Raw genomic sequence first — 22428 nt, forward strand, 5'->3', positions numbered from 1 at the left:
TGGTTATTAAAATCTACCCTCCAGTGTTCCAGTTCGTAGGACGTAGAAGTCTACACAAATCCAACACCATGAAAGAAACATCTCATGCATAGAATACTATCATAACATAAACAAGTCTTGTCACACCATGTCAAATAAACGTGAGATGAATTAGATTTGTAATGGCAATTCTCTTCCATTTGAGTCTTGCTTGTAGTCTCCCTTCCTTTCCAAGATTTGTACTTAAGTGATGCATTTACTTATAGGCGAGGTAACATTTATGGAGGATTTCCTTGAGAAGCAGGTACAAAAGCATAAGATGCATAAGAATCATGACTAGGACTATTGGCAGTACAACAATGAAAGGCTTACAAATTTCGCCTCGTCCCTCTACAACTTTCCACGTATTGGTTTAGTTGTAAAAAAGCAAAATTTTCCTTCGTTGTTTTTTGAGTACGTTATGTCAATTGATGTCCCTTTGTTTTATGCTCCTTTAGTTTTGCCTACAATTTGTTTTGCTCTGTAGTGTTTGTTTAGTTTTTAAAGAAGAGCTTCCAAAGTTGATGCAAGGGATGCTTATGAACGGATTTCCTTTTGGGCTGCTTCCAAAGTTGATGCAAGGGATGCTTATGAACGCTATCTTTTCTACGTACTTTTGGGCTGAGCATTGTAATGGATTGCCTTAGGTGTCCTAGAGCAGCTAGGCTACGTACGTTTATCCTCGGTGATCTAGAGCCTTTCTTGTTGTTATTGGGTGCACATTCCCTGCACTTACTCATTAATGTGTTGGTTCGACTAAAAACCCTCAGTGCTCGAGAGGATTTCATTTAAATAAGCTCACACCCCTTTTTATACACCATGAGGTGTTAGTATTGGAAGCTACTACATCTAGACCTTCTAGTGTTTGTCCTCTTAAGCTTTGTACCGCTATCATTTCCTCCTTTTGCATTAGTGTCATTGAGCTTGCCTAAGCTACAAGCATGAAGTAGAGTCCAACTTAAACTTCAAGAACCTGCTAGCTTCTCCTTTTGGGCAAGCCTCACCTTGTTTCTTTAGAAATAAAACTTATGAACCCAAGCCCATGACCCTTGGTGGCTAGGGTCTGAGCTTTTCTTTGCTGTGCGTAATGGGTATGGCTTGTGTCGACCACGCATAATGTCAAGGTCCCTGGTCGACGAGATGATAGCGACCGTCCGATTCCCTGGAGCCTGTTATCCGCAGAAGATTGAATCGGGTGTCAACATCACGCTCAATCAAAGCTGGAAATACATTGCATGTCCGCATCACACTGTTTGTGACGATCGATAATGGTGACGGAAGTTGGAAAATGTCCGCAAAATGGCCCTTTTGTGAATTGCCTAGGCATTTCACTTAAGACGAGGGCCTACTGGGTAAAAAACTGCAATGCGTGCCTTCCCGCTCCCGCTCCCGCTCCTAGGAAGCTCCACGTTTACAGCTATGGCCGTAATTCCATGCACGCACTCTCTCCCCTCCGCTGCTTCTTCATGCTTCCCGCCACGCTGTAGCCCCGCAGCATCCAGGCCCCCTCACTTTCTCGCCCTTTTCTTACCTCCCTCAACTTCCTCTTCTCTTGGATCCCCTGTTCCTGCCCCTCCCAAGACTACCCGTCGGCCTTTCCCCCTTTCTTTAGGTGTGCTCTCCTCGCAATGGTCGAGTCAAATTTTCTTGCCTGCTTTCTACACAGCCTGATCAGCGGTTGGTTGGTCTTAGCTATTTGTTAGTATGAAATTGGTCTAAAAGTTTTCGTTTCAGTGGCTTATAGGGCTGCAAGTACTGGAGCCGGCACGACGGCCATTCCTAGTGAGAATCGGGAAATATTAATACAACATTTACTATTGAAAGAAGATCAGTTACCACTGCTCCTGGATCTTCAGCGCAAGTTGCTGCAAGGCAGGCTAGTTGATTGGTTGTGTGACGCTTCTGCATTTGTCTACTTCTAGAAACGGGATTTTGATTTTCCGAATCTGCAGATGGTGCGGATCTGGGTGATTTAGCCACGGAGTACTCCACGTGTCCATCGAAAAAGGATGGTGGCATGTTGGGCTGGGTTCGAAAGGGCCAAATGGTACGGAACGCATCTAAATTTGAAAAATGAGGAGTATTAGAAAAACATGAAACAATTGTCAAGAACGTAAGAGATGAATAACGATTTTGAATGGTTTTGGCCTTGGGTTATCATTGAAAATTTCCCAAAAATATTGTGAACCGAGCACGAAGTCGAGGGGCCTAGTGCCTACCACTTTGGACGCTGACCTTGGCGTTGGCCAAACAAAAGAGAACCGGGCAATCTGTTTTAGACTAGAACGTCTTTTGGGGAAAAGGTAAGCTTTTTAAATCACACGAGGATAGAGGAGCCTCACACTAAGCTGATGGGAATTACTTCTCATCACATACATGTTGCAATAGCTTTTCTTTTAATATATTTTTGTTGCTTCAAACGTTCAGTCAGACACATAATCTATTATGCGAAAATCCTTAAGCAATAGTCAACCCTCTGCTTCGGTGCCTTGGTGACACCTCTCAAAGTGAATTGTGTAAAATTACACTTTTCCAACTCCTTCCATTTTAGGATGAATCTAGATACCAATACCAACAACGATGGTTTGCTCAAAGCCAAGTCGCTTGCCCAAGAGCTTTGAATCCATCATGCTCCACCAAAATTGACTAAGTTGAGTATTAAGTGCTGAGGCATAAATATTGGACACCACATGCCCAATCATAATGGTCTTGTAGTTTTTTGAGTGCATGGGATCCTTGCCTCATAGATGGAGAAGATGTTGTAAAGGGTCTAGGTGTGAGGGAATCTAGTGCAAATCGCTTCATTAAATAGCTTTACTAGATTGGGGCTAGGGTATTAAGCCTATATGCAATGTACTTAATGCATAGTCCCTCGTGATCCTTGGCTCCACCATCGTTTAGCTTTAGGGTTAAGTGTTTGATATGGCTAGTGGTGAAAAGTGAACAAGAGGTAGGTTGGGGTAGATGTGAAAAGTCTGGTGTTGGTTGGTGAGGGATGTCATAGAGAGTGCGTGCACCAGATGGTTGACTCAATGAGAGGGGTCCTTGGAGTTATTGCTAAAGAGAATGTTTAGTAATTCCTCCTTATTCTGGCAGACGAAGTCCCTCTTCTTCCGATAGACCAGAAGGAGATATTCTTGCTTGGCCACCTCCTGAGCTGGAAGGTGATGCTTGGTCTCGAATGTGAATTGATGGTGCAAGGCCTTACACTCATCATTATACCAGCTGCTGGCATGTGGATTTAATGGTATGGGGAAAGACTGAAGAGAAGGGAGTAGGTGATCATGATTGTTCTATCTACGGGTAGCATTAATATCCCAAGCATAGTAGAGAGACTGGCGATGAAGGGAAGAGCTAGCTTATGGTCAAAGTAGATCTCTTGATAGATGATATATGTGTGACGAGATGTGCTCTGTATAGGAAATAGGGTGGATAAGCTAAAGAGCAAGTATGCATGGTTGGCTCCTAATGGTAATGGTGGGATGAAGAAATCTATGATGCGTGACTCAAAGGCAGGGGATCTCATGAGGTAGTCCACTACACTAAAGCCTTCTCCATGTGGAAAACATGTGCGCCTATTGGTAGAAGGCCATCTTGCAAGACCATTGTAGATAACTAGGTCATGTAATTTACCCATTTCCATGAAAGAGTGCCCATAGAGGTGACTAGGACCATAGAGGTGACTAGGACTTGCCTCCGGAGACTCATTATACCAGCTATTACAGGGGATTGATCCAATGGGTGGCGGGCATGTGGATCTGGTGGAGATTGAAGAGCGTCATCATGAAGGGAGCGGGTGATCATGGCTGTTCTATCTTCTAGTTGAGGATAGCATCAGTATTTGCAAGCATAGTAGAGAGGCCAGTGGTGTAGGGAAGGGCTAGCTTATGGTCAAAGTGGATCTCTTTATAGATGATAATGTGTGACAGGATGTGCTTGGTATAGGAAGTAGGGTGGATAAGCGAAAGAGCAAGTATGTATGGTTGGCTCCTGTTGGTAATGGTGGGATGAAGAAATCTGTGATGCGAGAAGCTAAGTCAACTACATTGGAGCTTCATATTGTACCTGCGTGTCTCTATAGTGTTTTCAAGATTGGCAGACTCCCATGTATATCCACAAAGTAGCGGTAGTGGGCGCTCTGGGATCTGATGAGTCTCTATGTAGAATATAATATTTCGTCGTGTGTATGACTTCAAAACGGTGTAGGTCAAGGATTTAGTCCTCCAAGTCCCATAGACCCCCTTGCCTCCCTAGGTAGATGTGTCAATGGGATGTTCATCTGGGACTAGTTACCAGTTGTCCCTCCCCTACCATTGCTCACCTTCCCTCTTTATAGGTGGCATTATGTTTTTGTAAGAGGGTCGATATCTTTTCTACTTGCAAGGAGTGAAAACCTCATCCATATGTACCTTTGGAAGACGCCAAAGAGCACATGTTTGCGCTGTGCTGCTAGCCGAGTCTAGTATGTACCGCAAGATGGAGTTCACAAAGGTGTTGGTATTAGTGACAATAGAGGGCGTGTGGGGAATCTCGCGGACTTAGATGTTGAGAACCTTATGGGTTCTCTGCTGCTTCTCAAGTGAAGTGAGGGAAACAACTGCCTTTGCAAGCTCTCATTTTCACTACATCCAGTGTACCACCCTCTATCAGCGTAGTGCTAAGTAGATGTGGACCCCTTTACATACAAAATGTTTTTCTCCTATCTCCTTGGCATTTCCAAAACACTTGGCATGCGGTGCTCTCCTAGAGCTTGTGGTTATGAAGCCTCGCAGTCACACCTCCCAGCTGCTCCCCTGTACAGCTAGTGATGAGGTAGTGCCTGGTGTGGCTCCTTGACAGTCCAAATTGACACATCCTTGATCCAGTCTTCCTTTGCTGCTGTGAGGGCAGCCCTTGATGAAGGCTTGTGAGCTCCTTGTTCCCTGTAGTCAAGCACTTCCCTTGCAGCACCAAGATCCTCCTGAATGGCAACTCGAAGCAAGCTGGATGGCCCACAAAATCTGCACACACAATGGATAGTATGAGCCCTGAATAGGCTCCCTTTTATAGGTCCCAAAGGGACACTGAAATAGTAGACTGCTCCTACAGGTCTAGTCCTCCACAATAGAACCATCCTGGTACATAGGTCCAACCTAAATATAGCTCCAGAATACTTGGACCATCAGCTCCCAATGAGCTCGCAAGCAAATACTTTTCTAGCTTTAGCACACTCTTTCCTTATATAGATGTCCCTATCTTCACCACTGAGGCTTCAATAAGTCCACCATGTCCACCTTCGAGCACCTTATTACCATTTGGGACTTCTCCTAAGAAAATAAAGAGTAATCTTTATTATAATTGACTCCGGTCAAAGAATGGTGAAGTTGGTTAACCAAGAATAAGTTTTATTGTTTTTACTTTTGCCTTGCATTGTAAAAAGAGAATTGTGGGGACGCCCACAAGGGACTAGAAATAGTCCAATGCATGCATTAGACTAACCTCTAATGGGTTAAAGTGTTGGTATTTGTTTGTGGTATAAGGTAGGACCAAGAGGAGTGCAAAAAGGCCCTAGAATTAAGGGGAAAGTGCAAAAGTAGGTCCTACAAAGCTGCAATTGTGTCTCCCGGAGCCTAGCCGTAGGCCGACCAAAGGAGAGGCTGTGATTGCGGAACAATAGAAGTTCATCCTCCATTCTTCGTTGCATCTCCAAGTCACCACTTGTCCAATTTTGTAGATACTGTTGCATCCCCTCCTCCAACTCGTCATTCTCCTATTGTTCTTGACTGCGCCAGAGGGGATGCAATACATGTGCCACCGCATGGATTGGGTGGTGGAACCGATTCCACTACTTATTCCATATAGCACGGATGGACTCAACCCTAAATCATGCCACAAGAAATTAGAATGCATTATCATGCAAAATTCACAGACTATAGTACATACATAATACATGTCTGAAAATTCCAGGCTCCATGATAGCAAATTGCAATTTAGTAATTGCAATAATTATACATATTACAAAAGTAAAAAGTCTTACTTATTAGGTGATAGGGAAGTGTTTCTGTTGAGGGCCTCTCCAATCTTGTCCATAAACTCGTACAAGAGCCCTAATGTGCTTTCCTGCATGTCCGTGATGCGAAGCACCGTGTAGATAGGATTAATCGATTTGATTAATGCCTCCGTCTGATTCCACCAAGACTCATCCATGATTATGCAGACAAATTTGATAGACTTTGCTTGGTCTCTATCATCCCAATCTCCCCACTCCCGAGACACAACCGTGTGCAACAAGCCTTGGTGCACTCGCACAAGCCTCTCCACCACTATGAACATGTAAGCAAACCTTGTGGCTGGAGGTTTCAGTAGCTCAAGGTCACTGTAAGCCTGATAGATGCTGAGGACTTTGGGTCTCTTCGTGACGAACTTCATGATACTGTGGGCTGTGGAGAAGATGGCATCAATCCAAGGTATCTTCCTAGGTCCTTGATCAAAAGATCAAGGCAATGTGAGGCATAGGGTGTCCACACAATCTTAGGGAACTCATCTTCTAACATGGCACCCATTGACGCACAATTGCTGCCATTATGTGGCACCACCTGCACCACATTCTCAGCACCTATCTCCATAATGGCTGCCCATAAATGCTCCCAAATATACAACCCTGTAATCACTGTACCTGTAGTGGAAGCGTCTATGGCTCTCAAGAACATGGTTCCCTTGCAAGAAGACACTAAAATATTGTACACACTCCTCCGTGTATCTGACCATCCATCGAATAAGAGTGTGCATCCATATTTTTCCCAAGTCTCTTTCAAGGGCTTCATTTGGTCTTCCACACATTCCCTCTCTCTTCTTAGCTCTCTTGTCCGCAAGGCCTCATATGTAGGCCCTTCCCATTCATACCCAATTCGGCTCACGGCGTTCATGGCCTTTCTTCATCGTGTAGTCTTCGCCACATGAAAGGGTATTGCACACTGTATGAAGAGCTTTGTGAGCTCACTAGTGGCCTCCTTCACTGCTTGCTTTTGCAAGCGTGTTTGAATGCTAGACCTTTGCAGTGATCCTCTGTTTCCTGCACTAGCATCCACACTAATTGATCCATGTGGCAAGGGTGTTCTTGTAGCACTAGGACCGGCGCTCGATGTTGTTGATGCCCCTCTACTTCTCTTTGCAGAACCCAATGTGCTGGCATCATCCAATGGCTCAGCGTCAGCAGCCTCTTCTTCATCTTGCAGTCCTTGCCCTCCACTTTTTGTAGCCAAGGCTGCCATGTGCACACGCTTCCATTCTGTTAGGCCACCTTTCACTGGAGTAGGCACAAACTCACAACGTCCTACATCCTTGCTGGAAACACTTGCTAGATGGTCTTTCACCCGTGTGATAGACCCTATTTTGCTTATGCCGCAGTACTTGCGTCTCCAGTTCTTGGAGCCACGGCCTCCTTTATAACTATTCAGGAGGGAGACATGGACCCAATAAGCATCTCTCGGCATTGAGGAGGATGGAGAGGTGAGGAGGATGGAGAGGTCACGAGTGAGGAAGGATGGAGAGATAGAAGGAGGATGGAGAGCTCAGAGGTAAAAGAGGATGGAGAGGTGGAAGGAGCCTGGAGGATCAGAGATTGAAGTGATAGAGGATGGAGAGGTTACAGGTAAGAGAGGATGGAGGGATGGAGAGCAGGCTGCCAAGCTGTAGCTTGCAGGATGGAGAAGATGGAGAGAAGGATGAAGAGGATGGAGAGAGAAGGATGGAGGTCCGAGGAATCGGGATGGAGAGTCCGAAAGCGAAGGATGGAGGGATGGAGAGAGCTTAGAGAAGGTGGAGAGAGCAGCAAGGATGCACAGAAGGAGTGCAATGGGTGGGAGGCGGCGAAAAAAGGAGGTAGGCGGCGAAATCGCGATTTTGGGGGTAGGTCAAAAACAGGTTTTATGAAATGGCGGCGTTTCTTCAAGAAACGCTGTTTTCGTTTCGCCATTTCCGTTTTCGTTTCCTATCAAGAAACGACTGTCTCTGGCAACTATGCCATTGTGGAAAAGAAGGGCATATGGCTGCCGAGTGTCCCGAAAGGCCCGCGGGTCTCTAAGGGAGTAGAACCACAGAACCACAGAACCAAGAAACCGAGAGCTTTGGCTCGCACGGGGTAAAGTAAAAAGATAAGAATGCTTTAATTCTTTTTGATCCAGGAGCTATTGATAATTTCATCTCAGAAGATCGAGCTTTGAGACTAGCAATGATGTCACCTTTTGGGACTTCTCCTAAGAAAATAAAGAGTAATCTTTATTAGAATTGACTTCGTCAAAAGAATGGTGAAGTTGGTTAACCAAGAATAAGTTTTATTGTTTTTACTTTTGCCTTGCATTGGTAAAAAGAGAACTGTGGTGATGTACACAAGGGACTAGATCTAAATAGTCCAAGAACTAGAATGCATGCATTAGTCTAACCTTTAACAGGTTAAAGTGTTGGTTTTTGTTTGTGGCAATATGTAGGACCAAGAGGAGTGCAAAAAGGCCCTAGAATTAAGGAAAAAGTGCAAAAAGCAGGTCCTACAAGGCTAAAAGCACCAAGGTGTGGGTGCCTACTTTATGGAGGATCCCACAAGGCCAACTAAGCAAGAATTCCAACGCAATTTTCAAGAAAAGCCCCCTAGAGCTGATTTTAGGGAAAGCTTAGCTTTCTAAGAAAAGTATGCTTAGGAAAAGGCTAAAAGCTAGCCCCAGCTTATTAGAAAGCTCTTGCTTTCGGGTTGGAGGCTAAGTCTATAAAAGAAGAGCCTCAGAGCTCTGGAACACACATATTGTACTCAGTCCATGCTCTTGTGAGAGCCAGTTGTACAAAGCCTTATTCTATTACAATAAAGACCTTTGGGGGGATCCAGCCCTTATTTATGGGCCCTAGTGCTGTGTTTTGCTCCTTACCCTTCTCTCCCAGCACTCTATCTTGTTGACATTTGGATTTCCACAGCCTCAGCATGTTTCCCGAAGAGTGTACGAAATTTCCAGCGCCAGGCATCCTGCCTCGGGTACCGCGATTTGCTTCAGAGGAGTCCTGCATTGGTTGCGGACTGTTCCACGGTGCCAAAGTGAATTGGGATTTCATCTGGTTGGGGTTTTAGTTAAGACCTTCGGGGGTGTCCAGCCCTTATTTTTGGGCTCTAGTGCTGTGTTTTGTTCTCACTCTCCCCCTCCCAGAGCTCTTTCTACTCTGCAAATTGTTTCTTCTCCTTCTAGACCAAATTGTGATTTGTTCCAGCTTCATAATCTTGCAACGATCGCACGTGTGAGTGTCTAGAGAGACAGATTCTGCTGTGATTTCTGTTCCGGCTGCATGAATATGCTGCGATTAGGGTTTCTAGTCCTTCCGGGAGCCCCAGAGTTCCAATGATTTACTCCAGAAGGCTGATCTTGGTATTGGTAAAGGTTTCAGAAAGGAGGGTAAGTGTTTCCATTGTGGAAAAGAACGGCATATGGCTGCCCAGTGCCCCGAAAGGCCTGTGGGTCCAAGGGAGCAGAAAACGCCAAGAGAACCGCCAAAGCCTGTGGCGGGAGGAGTCCTAGATATGTTGGGCAGAACCACAGAACCAGGAAACCGAGAGCTTTGCCTCGCATGGGGTAAAGTAAAATAATTTCATCTCAAAAGATCTAGCTTTGAGGCTAGGAATTAAGATCGAAGAATTGGGATTATCTTTGGATGTAGAACATGTTTTTAGAGGATGAGTTTGGGAATGTTCCTGGATTCATCTAGGTATATTATCTTTGGATGTAGAACATGTTTTTAAAGGGGATCTAGTCAAAGTCACACCTTTGATTGGATGGATAGGACTATGTGGACTGCGAAGAGTTTTATGTTTCACCTCTCAAGCATTATGATGCTATTTCCGGTATGCCGTGGTTCCATAGAAAGAAGGTATTCTTAATTCTAAAGCAAGAACTCTCAGTTTTGTGCATCGGAATAAGCAACACAAGATTTTGGCCAAGGAAAAGGGTGAGACCATTCCAGTTGTATTAAATATTTCCATTGCTTAATCAATAAAATCTGCAATTTCTGCTTATATGGCCTTTGTTAAAGAGAAAGAGGGTGAACCTCGAGTGGAAATAAGTCCTCCTTTAGAAAAAGAAAAATTTCAGCTTCTAGAATCTTTCAAAGATTGTTTTTCAGATTCTCTACCAAGAGAGCTTCCTCCAGAGCGGCCTGAAGATATGTTATAGAGCTCCTTCCAGAAAGTCAGCCCCTGAATCGGCCGCCTTATCGTGTGAGTGCAGCCTAGATTGAAGAAATTATGGCACAGACTAAAAGGGGCCACGATTTTCAGCTGTATTGATTTAAAAAGCGGATATCATCAGATAAGGATCCACCCACAAGATGTCCAAAAGACAGCTTTTCGGACCACTTTTGGACTTTATGAGTTTTTGGTGATGCCTTTTTGGCTTACCAATGCACCAGCCACTTTCAATCGTATGATGGACATAATTTTCACATCTTTTCACATCTTACAGGCACTTTATAGGTACTTTTTTTGATGATATTTTGGTCTTTTCTAAGACAAAAGAAGAGCGCAAGGCTATTGTGTTTTAAGAACTCATAAAGTATAAGCTTTATATTAATGCCAAAAAGAGTGAATTCTTTCTTGACAAGATTCATTATATTGGACACATTATTTCCAAGGAAGGGATTCGGGTAGATCTAGCCAAGATTAAAGTTATACAAGAGTGGCCAGAGCTCACCTGGGTACATGAAGTACACAACTTTCTTGGGCTTTGTTCCCAGTACAGACGCTTCATCAAACACTTTCCTGATATAGCAGCCCCCTTACATGACTTGACAAAGAAAAATGTAGTTTTCAGGTGGAAGGACAGCTTTTAATGCTCTCAAAGAAAAGCTAACGTCCAGGCCTATTCTCGTTGTTCTAGATTTACAAAAACCGTTTGATGTGGACTGCGATGCATGTAGAGTGTGTGGGAGCTGCCCTCCATCAAGAAGGTCGGGTTATAGCTTATGAAAGTTGGTGCCGAGATGTATTTGGGTGTTTATGAGAAAGAGATGCTAGCAGTTATTCATGCTTTAACTATTTTGACGCATTATCTTCTTGGAGCTGACTTTACAGTCAAGACTGACCACCAGAGCCTCAAGTATTTCTTGACTTAGACCAAGATCTCCAAAAAGCAGATGAATTGGGCAAATTTTCTGTCATGTTTCATTTTCAGATTGTCTATACTCCAGGAGCTCGGAACAGAGTTGTAGATGTTTTATCTAGAGGGCCTAAAGTGAATAATGTCACCATAGTATATCACCGGGACTTGGAGGCTATGAAAGGGCTTTATTTACAGGATCCGGATTTCGGAGAGACCAAGAGAAATATTCAGCACGGAGTATCATCCAGCTAGTATACACTGAAAGATGGATTTCTCATGAAAGAGGATCATCTTTGTGTGACTCAAGACATGCGAGCCAAAGTTTTTGGGAGAATGTCATGCTCCTCCTTATGCAGGGCATCGAGGTATTTTGTCTACTACACATGCCATTGAGAGATATTTCTTTTGGCCAGGGATGCGGAAAGGCATTCACAAGTTTGTAACTGAATGTCTTACGTGCCAAAAGGTAAAGTATGACAGCAGGCTCAAGACCCCACAGAAGCAGTTCAAGAAGAGCCACTTGAGGTGGAAGAGATGGACGAGATCCTCCCACCAGAACAAATTGTATATCATACAGAGAAGAAAGGACCTAGAGGCAAGGCTATCCGTAGATACCTTGTCAAGTTTAAGAATTATTCGGTGCTTGATGCCAAGTGGATAAATGAGGGATTCTTCTCAGAGTATCCTCAAGTTCTACGGTTGTATCAAGAATCTTTTTAGTTGAGGACAAGTGTCTAGAAGCTGAGGGGATGTCACCATTTGGGACTTCTTCTAAGAAAATAAAGAGTAATCTTTATTAGAATTGACTCCAATCAAAGAATGGTGAAGTTGGTTAACCAAGAATAAGTTTTATTGTTTTTACTTTTGCCTTGCATTGGTAAAAAGAGAATTGTGGGGACGCCCACAAGGGACTAGAAATAGTCCAAGAACTAGAATGCATGCATTAGACTAACCTCTGATGCGTTAAAGTGCAGGTCCTACAAAGCAAAAAACACCAAGAATGTGGGCACCTACTTTATGGAGGACCCCACAAGTCAAAATAAGCAAAAAAATCCAGCGCACTTTTAATAAAAGCCTCCTAAAGCTGATTTTAGGGAAAGCTCAGCTTTCTAAGAAAAGTATGCCTAATTTAGGCTTAGGAAAAAGCTAAAAGCTAGCCCCAGCTTATTAGAAAGCTCTTGTTTTCGGGTTGGAGGCTAAGTCTATAAAAGAAGAGCCTCAAGGCTCTTGGTCACACAGATTGTACTCAGTCCATGCTCTTGTGAGAGCCAGTTGTACAAGGCATTATTCTATTGCAGTAAAGACCTTCGGGGGAGTCCAGCCCTCATTTCAGGGCCCTAGTGCTGTGTTTTGTTCCGGTCCCTCATCTCCCAGTCCTCTATCTTGAAGGCGATTTGATTCCCACAGTCCAAGCACATTTTCCAAGGAGTGTACGGAATTTCCAGCACCAGGCTCCTTGCTTTGGGTGAAGCGATTTGATCTCGAGGCCATCCGTGGGCTCCCTAGTTGCTGCGATTTCTGTTCCAGCCTCCTTTCCCTGTTGTGATTTGAAGTTCCAGCCTGGATTTGTGCCGAAAGTGCCCATGAGTCGCTTCCAGGAGACACTGTGTCAATTGTGATTTGTTTTAGAGGCTATTTGTGAATTGCAATTTCATCCAGGAGGTGTTTCTTGCTGCTAATCAGGGCCAAGAGTTGTTCTTGAGGTCCATGGTTGCCCTCGTTCGACGTACGGAACGTCCCGTACTGTTCCATATGACACGTATGTTTAAAAAAAAATAAAAATAAATTTATAAATCTAAAATAATGGGTGCGTTTGTTTGTTTTGGATGGCTGGTTTTGTTAGTGGTGGTGGTTGTGCCAAACTGATTTTGGGTCTCCTAGATGGCAAGGTTCCATATAAACCCCCTCTCCTCTCACTATGATCTCACACTATGCATCTACCTCCGACTTCGAGTCTCTACTCTCCCCTCTCCATCTCCAACAAGTGACGAGGCTCAAGCTGCATCAAGCATCTTCATCTCTCTCCCTCTTTATCTCCATCAAGCACCTATATAACATGTTTGTACAAGTTTTAAAGCTTGTACAAGTACCTACTCCAAAACTCTAAAATCTCTGCCTTTTTTTTTGGGTATCGAACGTACCATCGGACCTACACCTAAGATTTTTTAGTTCGTTTAGTACCGCACTAATATCGAACGGTACGTATCGAACGTGATCGTACGTGTCAACCATGTTGAGGTCTGGTTTGGGTTTCACACTCTGCATCTGAGCTTTGGAGAGAAACATCAAGTCTTTCCCCTCCGACTTCTAGGAAGGCATACACCTTCCAATCTCTCAACACCTAAGAAATGCAAAGCACCGACTGTGCCCAAAGCATGTTATTAAAGTTCAAATGACTAAACAAGGAATGCACATACTAGATGATCCACCTGCTTGTTTGCTTGCTTTGAAAGCAAACCATGCACCTCATGGAGGCACACCTTTCTTTATTGTGTAATCCTGTTATGCCCCCTTCAACATTTGAGCTCCATCTGACTCGAATCCATAGGTCCTTCCAAAGTGTTCTCCCTCATATGAATGATACGAGCCAAGCACCTAGAGCAATTCAGGAACTCATTGCTGTCCTTCACCTTCACAAAAGTTACTAACTCCTCTTTAGACCACCTTTCAATGTGAGACATGCTTACTGTAACACCAAGGTTTGCATACGTTACCTCAGTAACATATGGAGATGTCATCAAGAAAAGCTCTTTTTAGACTATCACATTTGCCTTCGGAGATGGCTCATTTAAATTGTGATTGGGCTTTTTCTTCTTTTGATCCGCCTTCTTGGCTGATCGTAGTAGAAGCATTTCTTTTGATGTTTTCTCTTTTTCTTATTCTCACCATCAGAAGTGTTCCCATCATTCTTAGATTTGACACGCTTGTTGTTGTTGTTGGGCTTGTTGTCGCCAGGCTTGCCTTGTCCTTGGTGTAAGAGGACTTGTCGTCATTAGCTCTGTCGTACTTCTTTTCCCAAGCTTCCTCCTGCAGAAGCAAAGGCACTAGCTCCTCAAAGGTAACCGATGACTGTTGCCTTGCATCCATTGTTGTGACAAAGCTCTTGTAGCTCTTGGGAAGCATGCCAAGCAGAAGCCTAGTCATCCATGCCAAATCCATCCTTTGACCAATTGTTGCGAGTTGATCCCGCACCACCATCATCTTGGTAATGTGCGCATGTATTGAATCCCTATCATCCATGCTCATGCCATACAACTCCGTCTCAAGGTTGAGAATCCTCGAATTGTTATTCACCTTGTACATATGGTCCACGGGGCAAAGTAAGTGTTTGCCAATTGAATGTATGAGAGAATCGAATTTGCAGTGGTACCAATAATGATGGCTAGGGACTCCGCATTGTGTGTCACCCAGTCTCTTACTGTTGCATGATCCGCACGTACAACAACTGTAGCAGCATCCGCGGTGGTTGCTGAGGTGTTAGCTCCACTACCATCGCAATCTCCCAAGTCAATCTCACTACCAGGTGGCTCCGGACCTTCAATGTGCCATCCAACTTGCCCGTTTTCCCAAAGTTTGGAATTGGATGTCTTACAGGCTACAGTCTTGATAATGAAATGAAAGAGCTAGAGATGTTGTACACTGGTCTGAATCTGAGTCGCCCTCCTTCTCACAAGGGCACTAGTCCTTCAAACGTAGAAGCTGATTCCCACAAGCTTGAATCAAGGGTGTCCTTTCCCAATATTCTTACCTTCAAGCGACCACCACTTGTAAACTTTCCTCAAGGCTCTGATACACATGTTAGAAAACAATAGAGGGTACTCACAGCGGAAGCTAACCTAGAGAGAGAGCTATAGAGACCAGGAATCGCACAATGGTATATTCAAATCTAAACTTCTTATCCTCGGTGTGTACTTCAATAGATGTACAGACAATAAATAGACAATGCACAAGAGAGAGATGTAGAACTAGCAAAATATATTTCCGTCCAATGTGGATACAGTACAAAAGCTATGTCCAATATCACCCTCTATTAGCGGAGTACTGACTAGATGTGGACCCCTGAATACAAAAGGCTGTTCTCCTACCTCCTTGGTACTTCCAAAACACTTGGCTTGTGGTCCTCTCTTAGAGCTTGTGTGGGCCTTGTAAGATGTGCCCCACATCACACCTCCCTATTGCTCCTCTAGGCCACCAATGATGTTGCAGTGCTTGGTGTGGCTCCTTGACCTCCTTGCTGTTGTGAAGGCAGCCCAAATTGAGGTGCAAGTTACCTCCTTGATCCCGTCTTCCTTATCCTGCGGTGAGGGCAGTCCTTGATAAAGATTTGTGAGCTCTTTGTTCCCTGTAGTTAACCACTTCCCTTGCTGCACCAAGATCCTCTTCGATGGCTACTAGAAGCAGGCTGGACTGCCCACAAAATCTGCTCACGCAATGGATAGTATGAGTGTCACGGGGACGTGAAAAGTGATGTAAAGTATCTTCGTAACTCAACCCACGCTTAACCCAAGGTTAAGTGTAGTAATGGTTTGGCCGTGAGGGATTGGCTAGATGAAGTGCACACTTCCTAAAAGTTCCTAGGAGCAAAGTATAGGTGCACCACTAGGTCCTAGGGGCAAGGCATAGGCACTAGAGAGGGGTCTAAAAGTTGGGCCCAAGGACAATCAACGTTGTCCTTGGTCAGGTGGGTTAGAGCTTTAATGAAGGGCCAAGTGTCATGCATGCGGATGCATGCCCTTCTACCACCTACCATCTCTCTCCCCTCACCCCTATGGATGATTGTAGAGTCTAGCAGAAGCCTTCTACACAATTTTCATTGCTTTTCCTAGCTCTCCCAGTTGCATGTGCTGCTTGTACCCTGCATTTTGCTGCTGTTCTGACTTTTCCCCCAGCTCTTGCACACACCAGAGGCAGCCCAACTGCTAGCACAAACCCCGAAGCTGCTGTACGATTGTGGTGCGATTCTCGAGGCGATTCGTGGCGTTGAAAGCACGTTGTACAGCCGTAGGGCCTTGTACGGACATGGGCGCAGTTCCCAAGGAGCATGCTAAGGTTGGTTGAAGCAAGGATTCAAGGCCGAGATCCTGATGTCGAGGCTCTGGGGCAGATCTGCAAGCCTGTGGTCCTCTCCAGCCTTTTCTTGCCCCTCTTCCGCTCTCTTTCTCTTTTCTCGGTAATTGGAAACCTCTTGCACCCGAGCTCGCCGCTCTGCCATAGTTGCCTACGTTCGACGTACAGAACGATCTGTTGGAGCTTGTAGTGAAGCGGTCGATGCACAAGACATTTTGGGCACTAAGGAGGACACAGATGAGAAGCCATGTGAAGTGCATAGCGTGGGTGGATGGCAAGAGGTGCAACACATTTGTTGGGAGCTCATCAAATACTATAGTTGCACCTTTCTTCTATGCAACAAGGGCACACCTCAATGGAATTGGTTCATAGTTCATGTGGTTTTGTAGCAGCAGCAGCGATGTGACACACACTTGGAGTCGAGATAGGAGCATTAGCCCCATACCATCAAAATGGCCAATCACAAGTGGAACTAACATCACACAACTAGAGGTGGACCTATTGATGGTTAAAGGATTCACTTTGGAGACATCAAATAATGCTGGGGCACTGGTCCTTACTCCTAAAGCACATGTAGACAACATTCATATGGCCTCCGCTTTCGACAACATTAATGAACATGAAGGACGTTGGGCAATTGTTCCGTACGTTTTGTACGTTCCGTATGGTCCACTATGTTTTAGGGTTTCGGCCGATTAGAGTTTGCAGATCTGCCCTTTTTCTGCCCGTTTTTGACCGTTTTGGGGCCAGCCTCTTCTCCAAACCTGCATATATACCCCTCTCACCCCTCCCCCTCTCCACCAAGCATTCTTCCCTCTCCATCTCCCTAGCCATAAAGCAGTCCATTGCCCACCTCTCCATCTCCCTCTCCCTCCAACTTCCAAGAACATCCCTCTCTATCTCTCACCCCTCCATCTCCCTCTTCCTCTCCATCTCCATCTCCATCTCCCTCTCCCTCTTCCTCTCCTCCTCCCTCTCCATCAAGCTCCCCCTCCATCTCCATCAAGCTCCCTCTTCATCCCCCTCCTCCATCACTTCTCTATCTCCATCAAGCTCCCTCTTCTTCAAGCTCTCTCTCCATCAAGCTCTCTCTCCAGAGGACGATAATACAACATTCTATTCTATTCTATTCTCCATCTCCCTCGGGCCTCTCCATCATGCTCTCCATCCATCCCCCTCTCTCTCTCCCTCTCCCTCTCCCTCTCCATCAAGCTCCCCCTCCATCTCCATCTCCCTCTCCCTCTCCATCAAGCTCCTCTCCATCTCCATTGGGCCGCTCCATCAAGCTCCCTCTCTATCTCCCTCTTCCTCCCTCTCCATCAAGCTTAGCAAGTCCCTGCCCCAGTGGTTGCATCCACTGGTGGTGCAGAGGTTCCTTCCACTCAGCCTCTCTCTTCTGCATCCCGGGAAGTGTAGGCAGTGCAGACACAGTTTTTGGATGTCCTTTCCTCTATGCTCCAGGGTGATTTCCGCCAGATAGGACAGGATCCCGCTCTTGTCCAGATTGGACAGCAGATCACATCTGCCATTGCTATGCAGGATAAGGGTAAGCAGCCCACACCCCAGCAAGGGGACCATTCAGACAGTCAGGATGTTTTGTCTGCTCCACGCAGGGGTTTTATGGTAGATGCCCGTCGTGCCTATGAGCATTAGTCTTCTAGATCATTGCATGTACCCCAGTTTGGGGATTATCTGGAGATGATGCATTTTCTGTGCCACAGAGCACCTTCTTGCAGGATGTCAGGCCATCTTTTGGCTCTCAGCTTTTTGCATCTATGCAGGCTGAGCCGTCTCTTTTGGGCCGACCCGTTGGTGTGCATCCGGCTAGTGCTCCTTTCACCACACCAGCGAGTAGGCTTGGGTTTATATGGCAGCCCACACCCCTGGGAGAGAGGTCAGCCCTCTTCTCAGCCCTTTGGTATGCCATCATTTCGGAGAGATGCATTTGGCAGAGAGACCTAGCCTAGGGTTCATGCACCTATCGCTTTGTCAGCGAGCACATATAGCTAGACGCAGCCAGTGCCCTTCTCCGATTATGTGAACCTCAAGCGTGATGATGCCCGCACTTCTGGAGGTTACACACACAAGAATTATGCAACCAAGGATATCAAGGACAAACTCACAGTGCATAAGTTTAAAGGGGACACTCACACTCCCAATGAGTTGGAGGAGTGGCTCACGAAGCTGGAAGACTATTTCCGCTTTTACCCCAAGTCTGAGAAGGAGCGCATCATTTTTGCAGGTATGCATATGCAGGACTATGCCCACACATGGTGGCGATACATGAGGGATTCGCCTCAGAGACCAACCACTTGGAGGGGTTTCAAAGAATTAGCGGTACATTTGTATCTCCACTTGTATTGGATCGATACTCGGCTGAATTTTATGCCTTGTCACAGATCAGTACGGTCCAAGAGTACTTGCAGTGCTTTTGGAGACTTTCCCTATTTGTGCAAGACGTATCTGAAAAGGGAAAGCTGTTGCGTTTCATCCATGGGTTAAATTCTTCTCTTGCTGTAGATGTGAAGGCACATAACCCTCAAACAATTGAGAGGGCAGCTCAGCTTGCAGAAGTATTTGAGCCTAAATATGCTAGCAAGCACAGAAATGCCATGGGCAGCTCGCATGCTACGGGGTATGACGCTGAGTCGAAGCCTAAGTTTGCTGAGTGGACTGACGAGAAATCTGCAGCAGCACCATGTCCTCGCTTTCCTACTGTCTCGGGTAGTAAGATGCCGTATGCCAGGCCTTACAGGTATCTGATGCCAAGCCTACTGCTGGAAATGAGCAGGCTGAGATAAAACAGCATACACGGGCAATAATGGACAGCAGAAAGAAGGCCAACTTATGTTTTAAATGTGGCGAGAAATGGACTCCTGAGCATAGGAATGTGTGCAAGATGTGCAATAGTGGTATGGCCAAGCTCAGCATGATCATTGACCTCTCAGATGACGAGGAATTGTTTGATGCCCCAGGTTCTTTGGATACGTCTCAGGATGAGATGGCAAATACACATGATGCAGATGAGGCTCCTGACACTGGAGCCACGAAGGGCATTGACTTTCCTTTTGATCGTGGTGGTGCTACTGTGCATGACACTCATGCTTCGCATTCGTATGAGATTCTGCCCATTGGTGGCATGAGAGGCCGTAGGCCCACACTCTTTTCTGTGGAGCATGATACCTTTTTTATGCACGTGAAGATGCAAGTGGTAATGCTCCTGTGAACGAGGAGGAGGTTTATTGGGATGCCCAGCCAACACTTTATACTATTTCCATGCATGCCTTGATGGGTGCCAAAAGTGCTGATACTATCAGATTAACAGGGATGATTAATGGCAGGATTGTGTATGTGTTGGTGGATAGCGGTAGCACCCATAGTTTTGTTAACCATAAGACCTTATAGAGGGTGGGACTGATTGCTACTGAGATAGACCATGGGCTGAGAGTAGAAGTGGCCAATGGACAGCATATGGTCAGTAGATCTTGTTGCCAAGATGCAACGATTAAGTCCTCTGATGACTATACATTTGCAGGTGATCTCTTGGCACTTGACATGGGCCCAATAGATGTTGTCCTGGGCTGTGATTGGTTGCAATCACTGGGCAAAATCAGCATGGATTTCAACACTCAGCTTTGCCCACAGGGATGGATCAGTTACATTGCATGGTATTGCAGCTCCTAAATTGCAGGTCATTTCAGCAAGGCAGTTGGCCAGAGAGCTCAAGAGGGGCAGCGCCATATATGCATTAAAACTGTCAGTAACTAAGGAGGGTGGCACTCCCCGTGTTGATGATTGTGATATGTAGAGATTGCTCTCAGAGTTTGCAGATGTGTTTGCTGATTTGCCATCACAGTTGCCTCCGAGAAGAGATGTAGATCATGCCATAGTCGTGGAACGTGGTAGTAAGCCAATCAATAAGGCCCCATACCGACTCTCTAAGGTAGAACGGGAGGAAGTGGCATGAGGGACTTACTTCAGAGGAGTTTAATCACTCATAGCACTTCTCCTTTTGCATCCCCTGTGCTCTTGGTGAAGGACGGTTCTTACCGTATGTGCATTGACTACAGAGACTTGAATAAGGTCACCATCAAGAACAGGTTTCCAATCCCAAGGATAGATGACTTGTTGGATGAACTCAAGGGTGCTCAGTTTTTCACTAAGATTGATTTGAGGTCCGGCTCTCATCAGAGTAGAATGAAAGCTGGGGATGAGCACAAGACAGCCTTTCGCTTAGAGAGGGGACTATATGAGTTCAAGGTGATGCCTTTTGGATTGACCAATGCACCAGCTACCTTCCAGGTACTCACGAACAAGATTTGCAGCCTCTCCTTTTCAAATATGTGTTAGCACATCAGACATGTCAATCAAGTGCTGGAAATTTTGACGTTACATCAGCTTTATGCTAAAGCCAGCAAATGCACTTTTATGGCACAAGAGGTTGAGTATCTTGGTCACATTGTGAGCAAGGATGGCATTCGAGTGGATCCTGCAGCAACCCTACTCAGTTGAGGGGATTTCTAGGTCTTGCTTCCATCTACAGGCGCTTTATTCGCAAGTTTTCCAAGAGGGCAGCCCCTCTGACAGACCTTTTGAAGAAGGATCCTTTTATGTGGTCTACAGATGCACAGCGCAGCTTTGAAGACCTGAAATTTACCCTCACTCATGCTCCTGTGTTGGTATGCCCTTATTTTTCACGTACTTTCATTGTGGAGGTCGATGCCAGTGGCAAAGGCTTAGGGGCTGTGTTGAGGCAGGAACACGGGGTAATTGCTTTTGAAAGCAGGAAATTGGATGTCAAGGAATTGGATTATCATGTGTATGATCAGGAGATGTTGGCTATTCTCCATGCTTTCGAAAAATGGCACCACTACTTGTATGATAGCAAAATCAAGGTTAAGACAGATCATAGGACACCCAGGTATTTCCTTACACAGCCCAACTTGTCAATGAAGCAGAAGAGGTGGCTGGCTAAGGTTTAGTCTTATGATTTCGACATTGAGTACAGGAAAGGGAAAGAGAATGTGGTTGCAGATGCCTTATCCCGTATGTGGGCTTGCAGTTTGTCTGCCATTTCTACCATCTACCAGGAGTGGATTCATGGTATTCAGGAAGAATACATGCAGGATTCTAAGGCAGCTCCCATTTTTGTGGAGTTACACAGAGGCCATCGAGCCAGGGGCATGCTGAATTCAAGCTGCATAATGGGCTGTTGTGGTGCAAGGACAGAATTTATTTGGTGCTAGATTCAAAGTATTGACTGCTGGTCTTACGGGAAATGCACTCATCTCCTATGGTAGGACATGCGGGTATTACTAAGACACATGAAAAGGTCAAACAGAGCTTTATCTGGGATGGCTTGTGGCGGGATGTAGTTAAATTTGTCAGTGAATAATCCCTGCCAGAAGAATAAAGTGGACAGCTGGTTACCCGCGGGTCTCTTGCAGCCATTACCTATTCCAGAAGGCAAATGGACTAACATTGCTATGGATTTCATCACAGGGTTGCCTTCCATAGAGCGGGGATGGAATAGCACTTTTGTGGTGGTTGACAGAATGACAAAGCAGGCCCATTTCAGACCCACTAAGACCCGTTAATCAGCATCATAGGTTGCTTGGCAATTCATCGAGAATGTTCTTAAGCATCATGGCTTCCCTCGGGAGATTGTCAGCGACAGAGATGCAAAATTTATGGGTCACTTTTGGCAGGAGTTATTTACATCAGTGGGTACTTCTCTTACACCTAGCACTGCTTACCACCCTGAGATGGATGGACAGTCAGAGCGGGTGAACAAATGGCTGGAGGAGTATTTGAGGCATTTCTATCATGACACACAGAAATCTTGGGATAAGTGGTTGGCACTTACTGAATTTTGTTACAACAGTACAAAGCACATCTCTATTGGCATGAGCCCGTTCGAGGCTATGTATGGATGCACAGTGGGTATGCCATCTTTAGTTGCAGACATGGCTGTGAAAAATCAGCAAGCAAGAAATGACTTGGAGAGTATGGATGCCCTTCTGCAATTGGCTAAAAAGAATATGCAGGATGCCCAAGCCAAGCAGAAGAAGTATGCGGATGAACACAGGAGGTATTTGTCTTTTAAAGTAGGGGATTATGTGCACTTACGCCTCCATAAGAACCGTTATGCCTCGCTGAAAGGTAACACCAACACGAAGTTTGCTCACAGGTATTACGGTCCCTACAGGATCATCCGCAAAGTTGGCGAGGTGGC

General features: G+C 45.4%; 1 protein-coding gene across 2 annotated transcripts in view; it reads left to right on the plus strand.

Moving 5' to 3' along the window:
- Positions 1–1331: 1331 nt before the first annotated feature.
- Positions 1332–22428, plus strand: part of LOC147897285 (rhodanese-like domain-containing protein / PPIC-type PPIASE domain-containing protein) — a 100328-nt gene continuing 79231 nt past the window's right edge. Inside the window, exons 1-3 of one of the 2 annotated variants that reach the window (XR_015541683.1) lie at positions 1332–1630; positions 1753–1890; positions 1971–2065. Coding sequence is in view for 1 of the 2 variants with exons in the window: in XM_087380465.1 (XP_087236591.1) it covers positions 1384–1630; positions 1753–1890; positions 1971–2065 (480 nt within the window). In the remaining variant the exon portion in view is untranslated. The remainder of the gene's footprint in view (positions 1631–1752; positions 1891–1970; positions 2066–22428) is intronic. The other variant, XM_087380465.1, reaches the window with a different exon arrangement.

The sequence above is a fragment of the Dipteris shenzhenensis genome, chromosome 10, assembly GCF_047967505.1.
Source record: "Dipteris shenzhenensis isolate YYH24624 ecotype China chromosome 10, Dip_SZ_1.0, whole genome shotgun sequence".
Taxonomy (NCBI): domain Eukaryota; kingdom Viridiplantae; phylum Streptophyta; class Polypodiopsida; order Gleicheniales; family Dipteridaceae; genus Dipteris; species Dipteris shenzhenensis.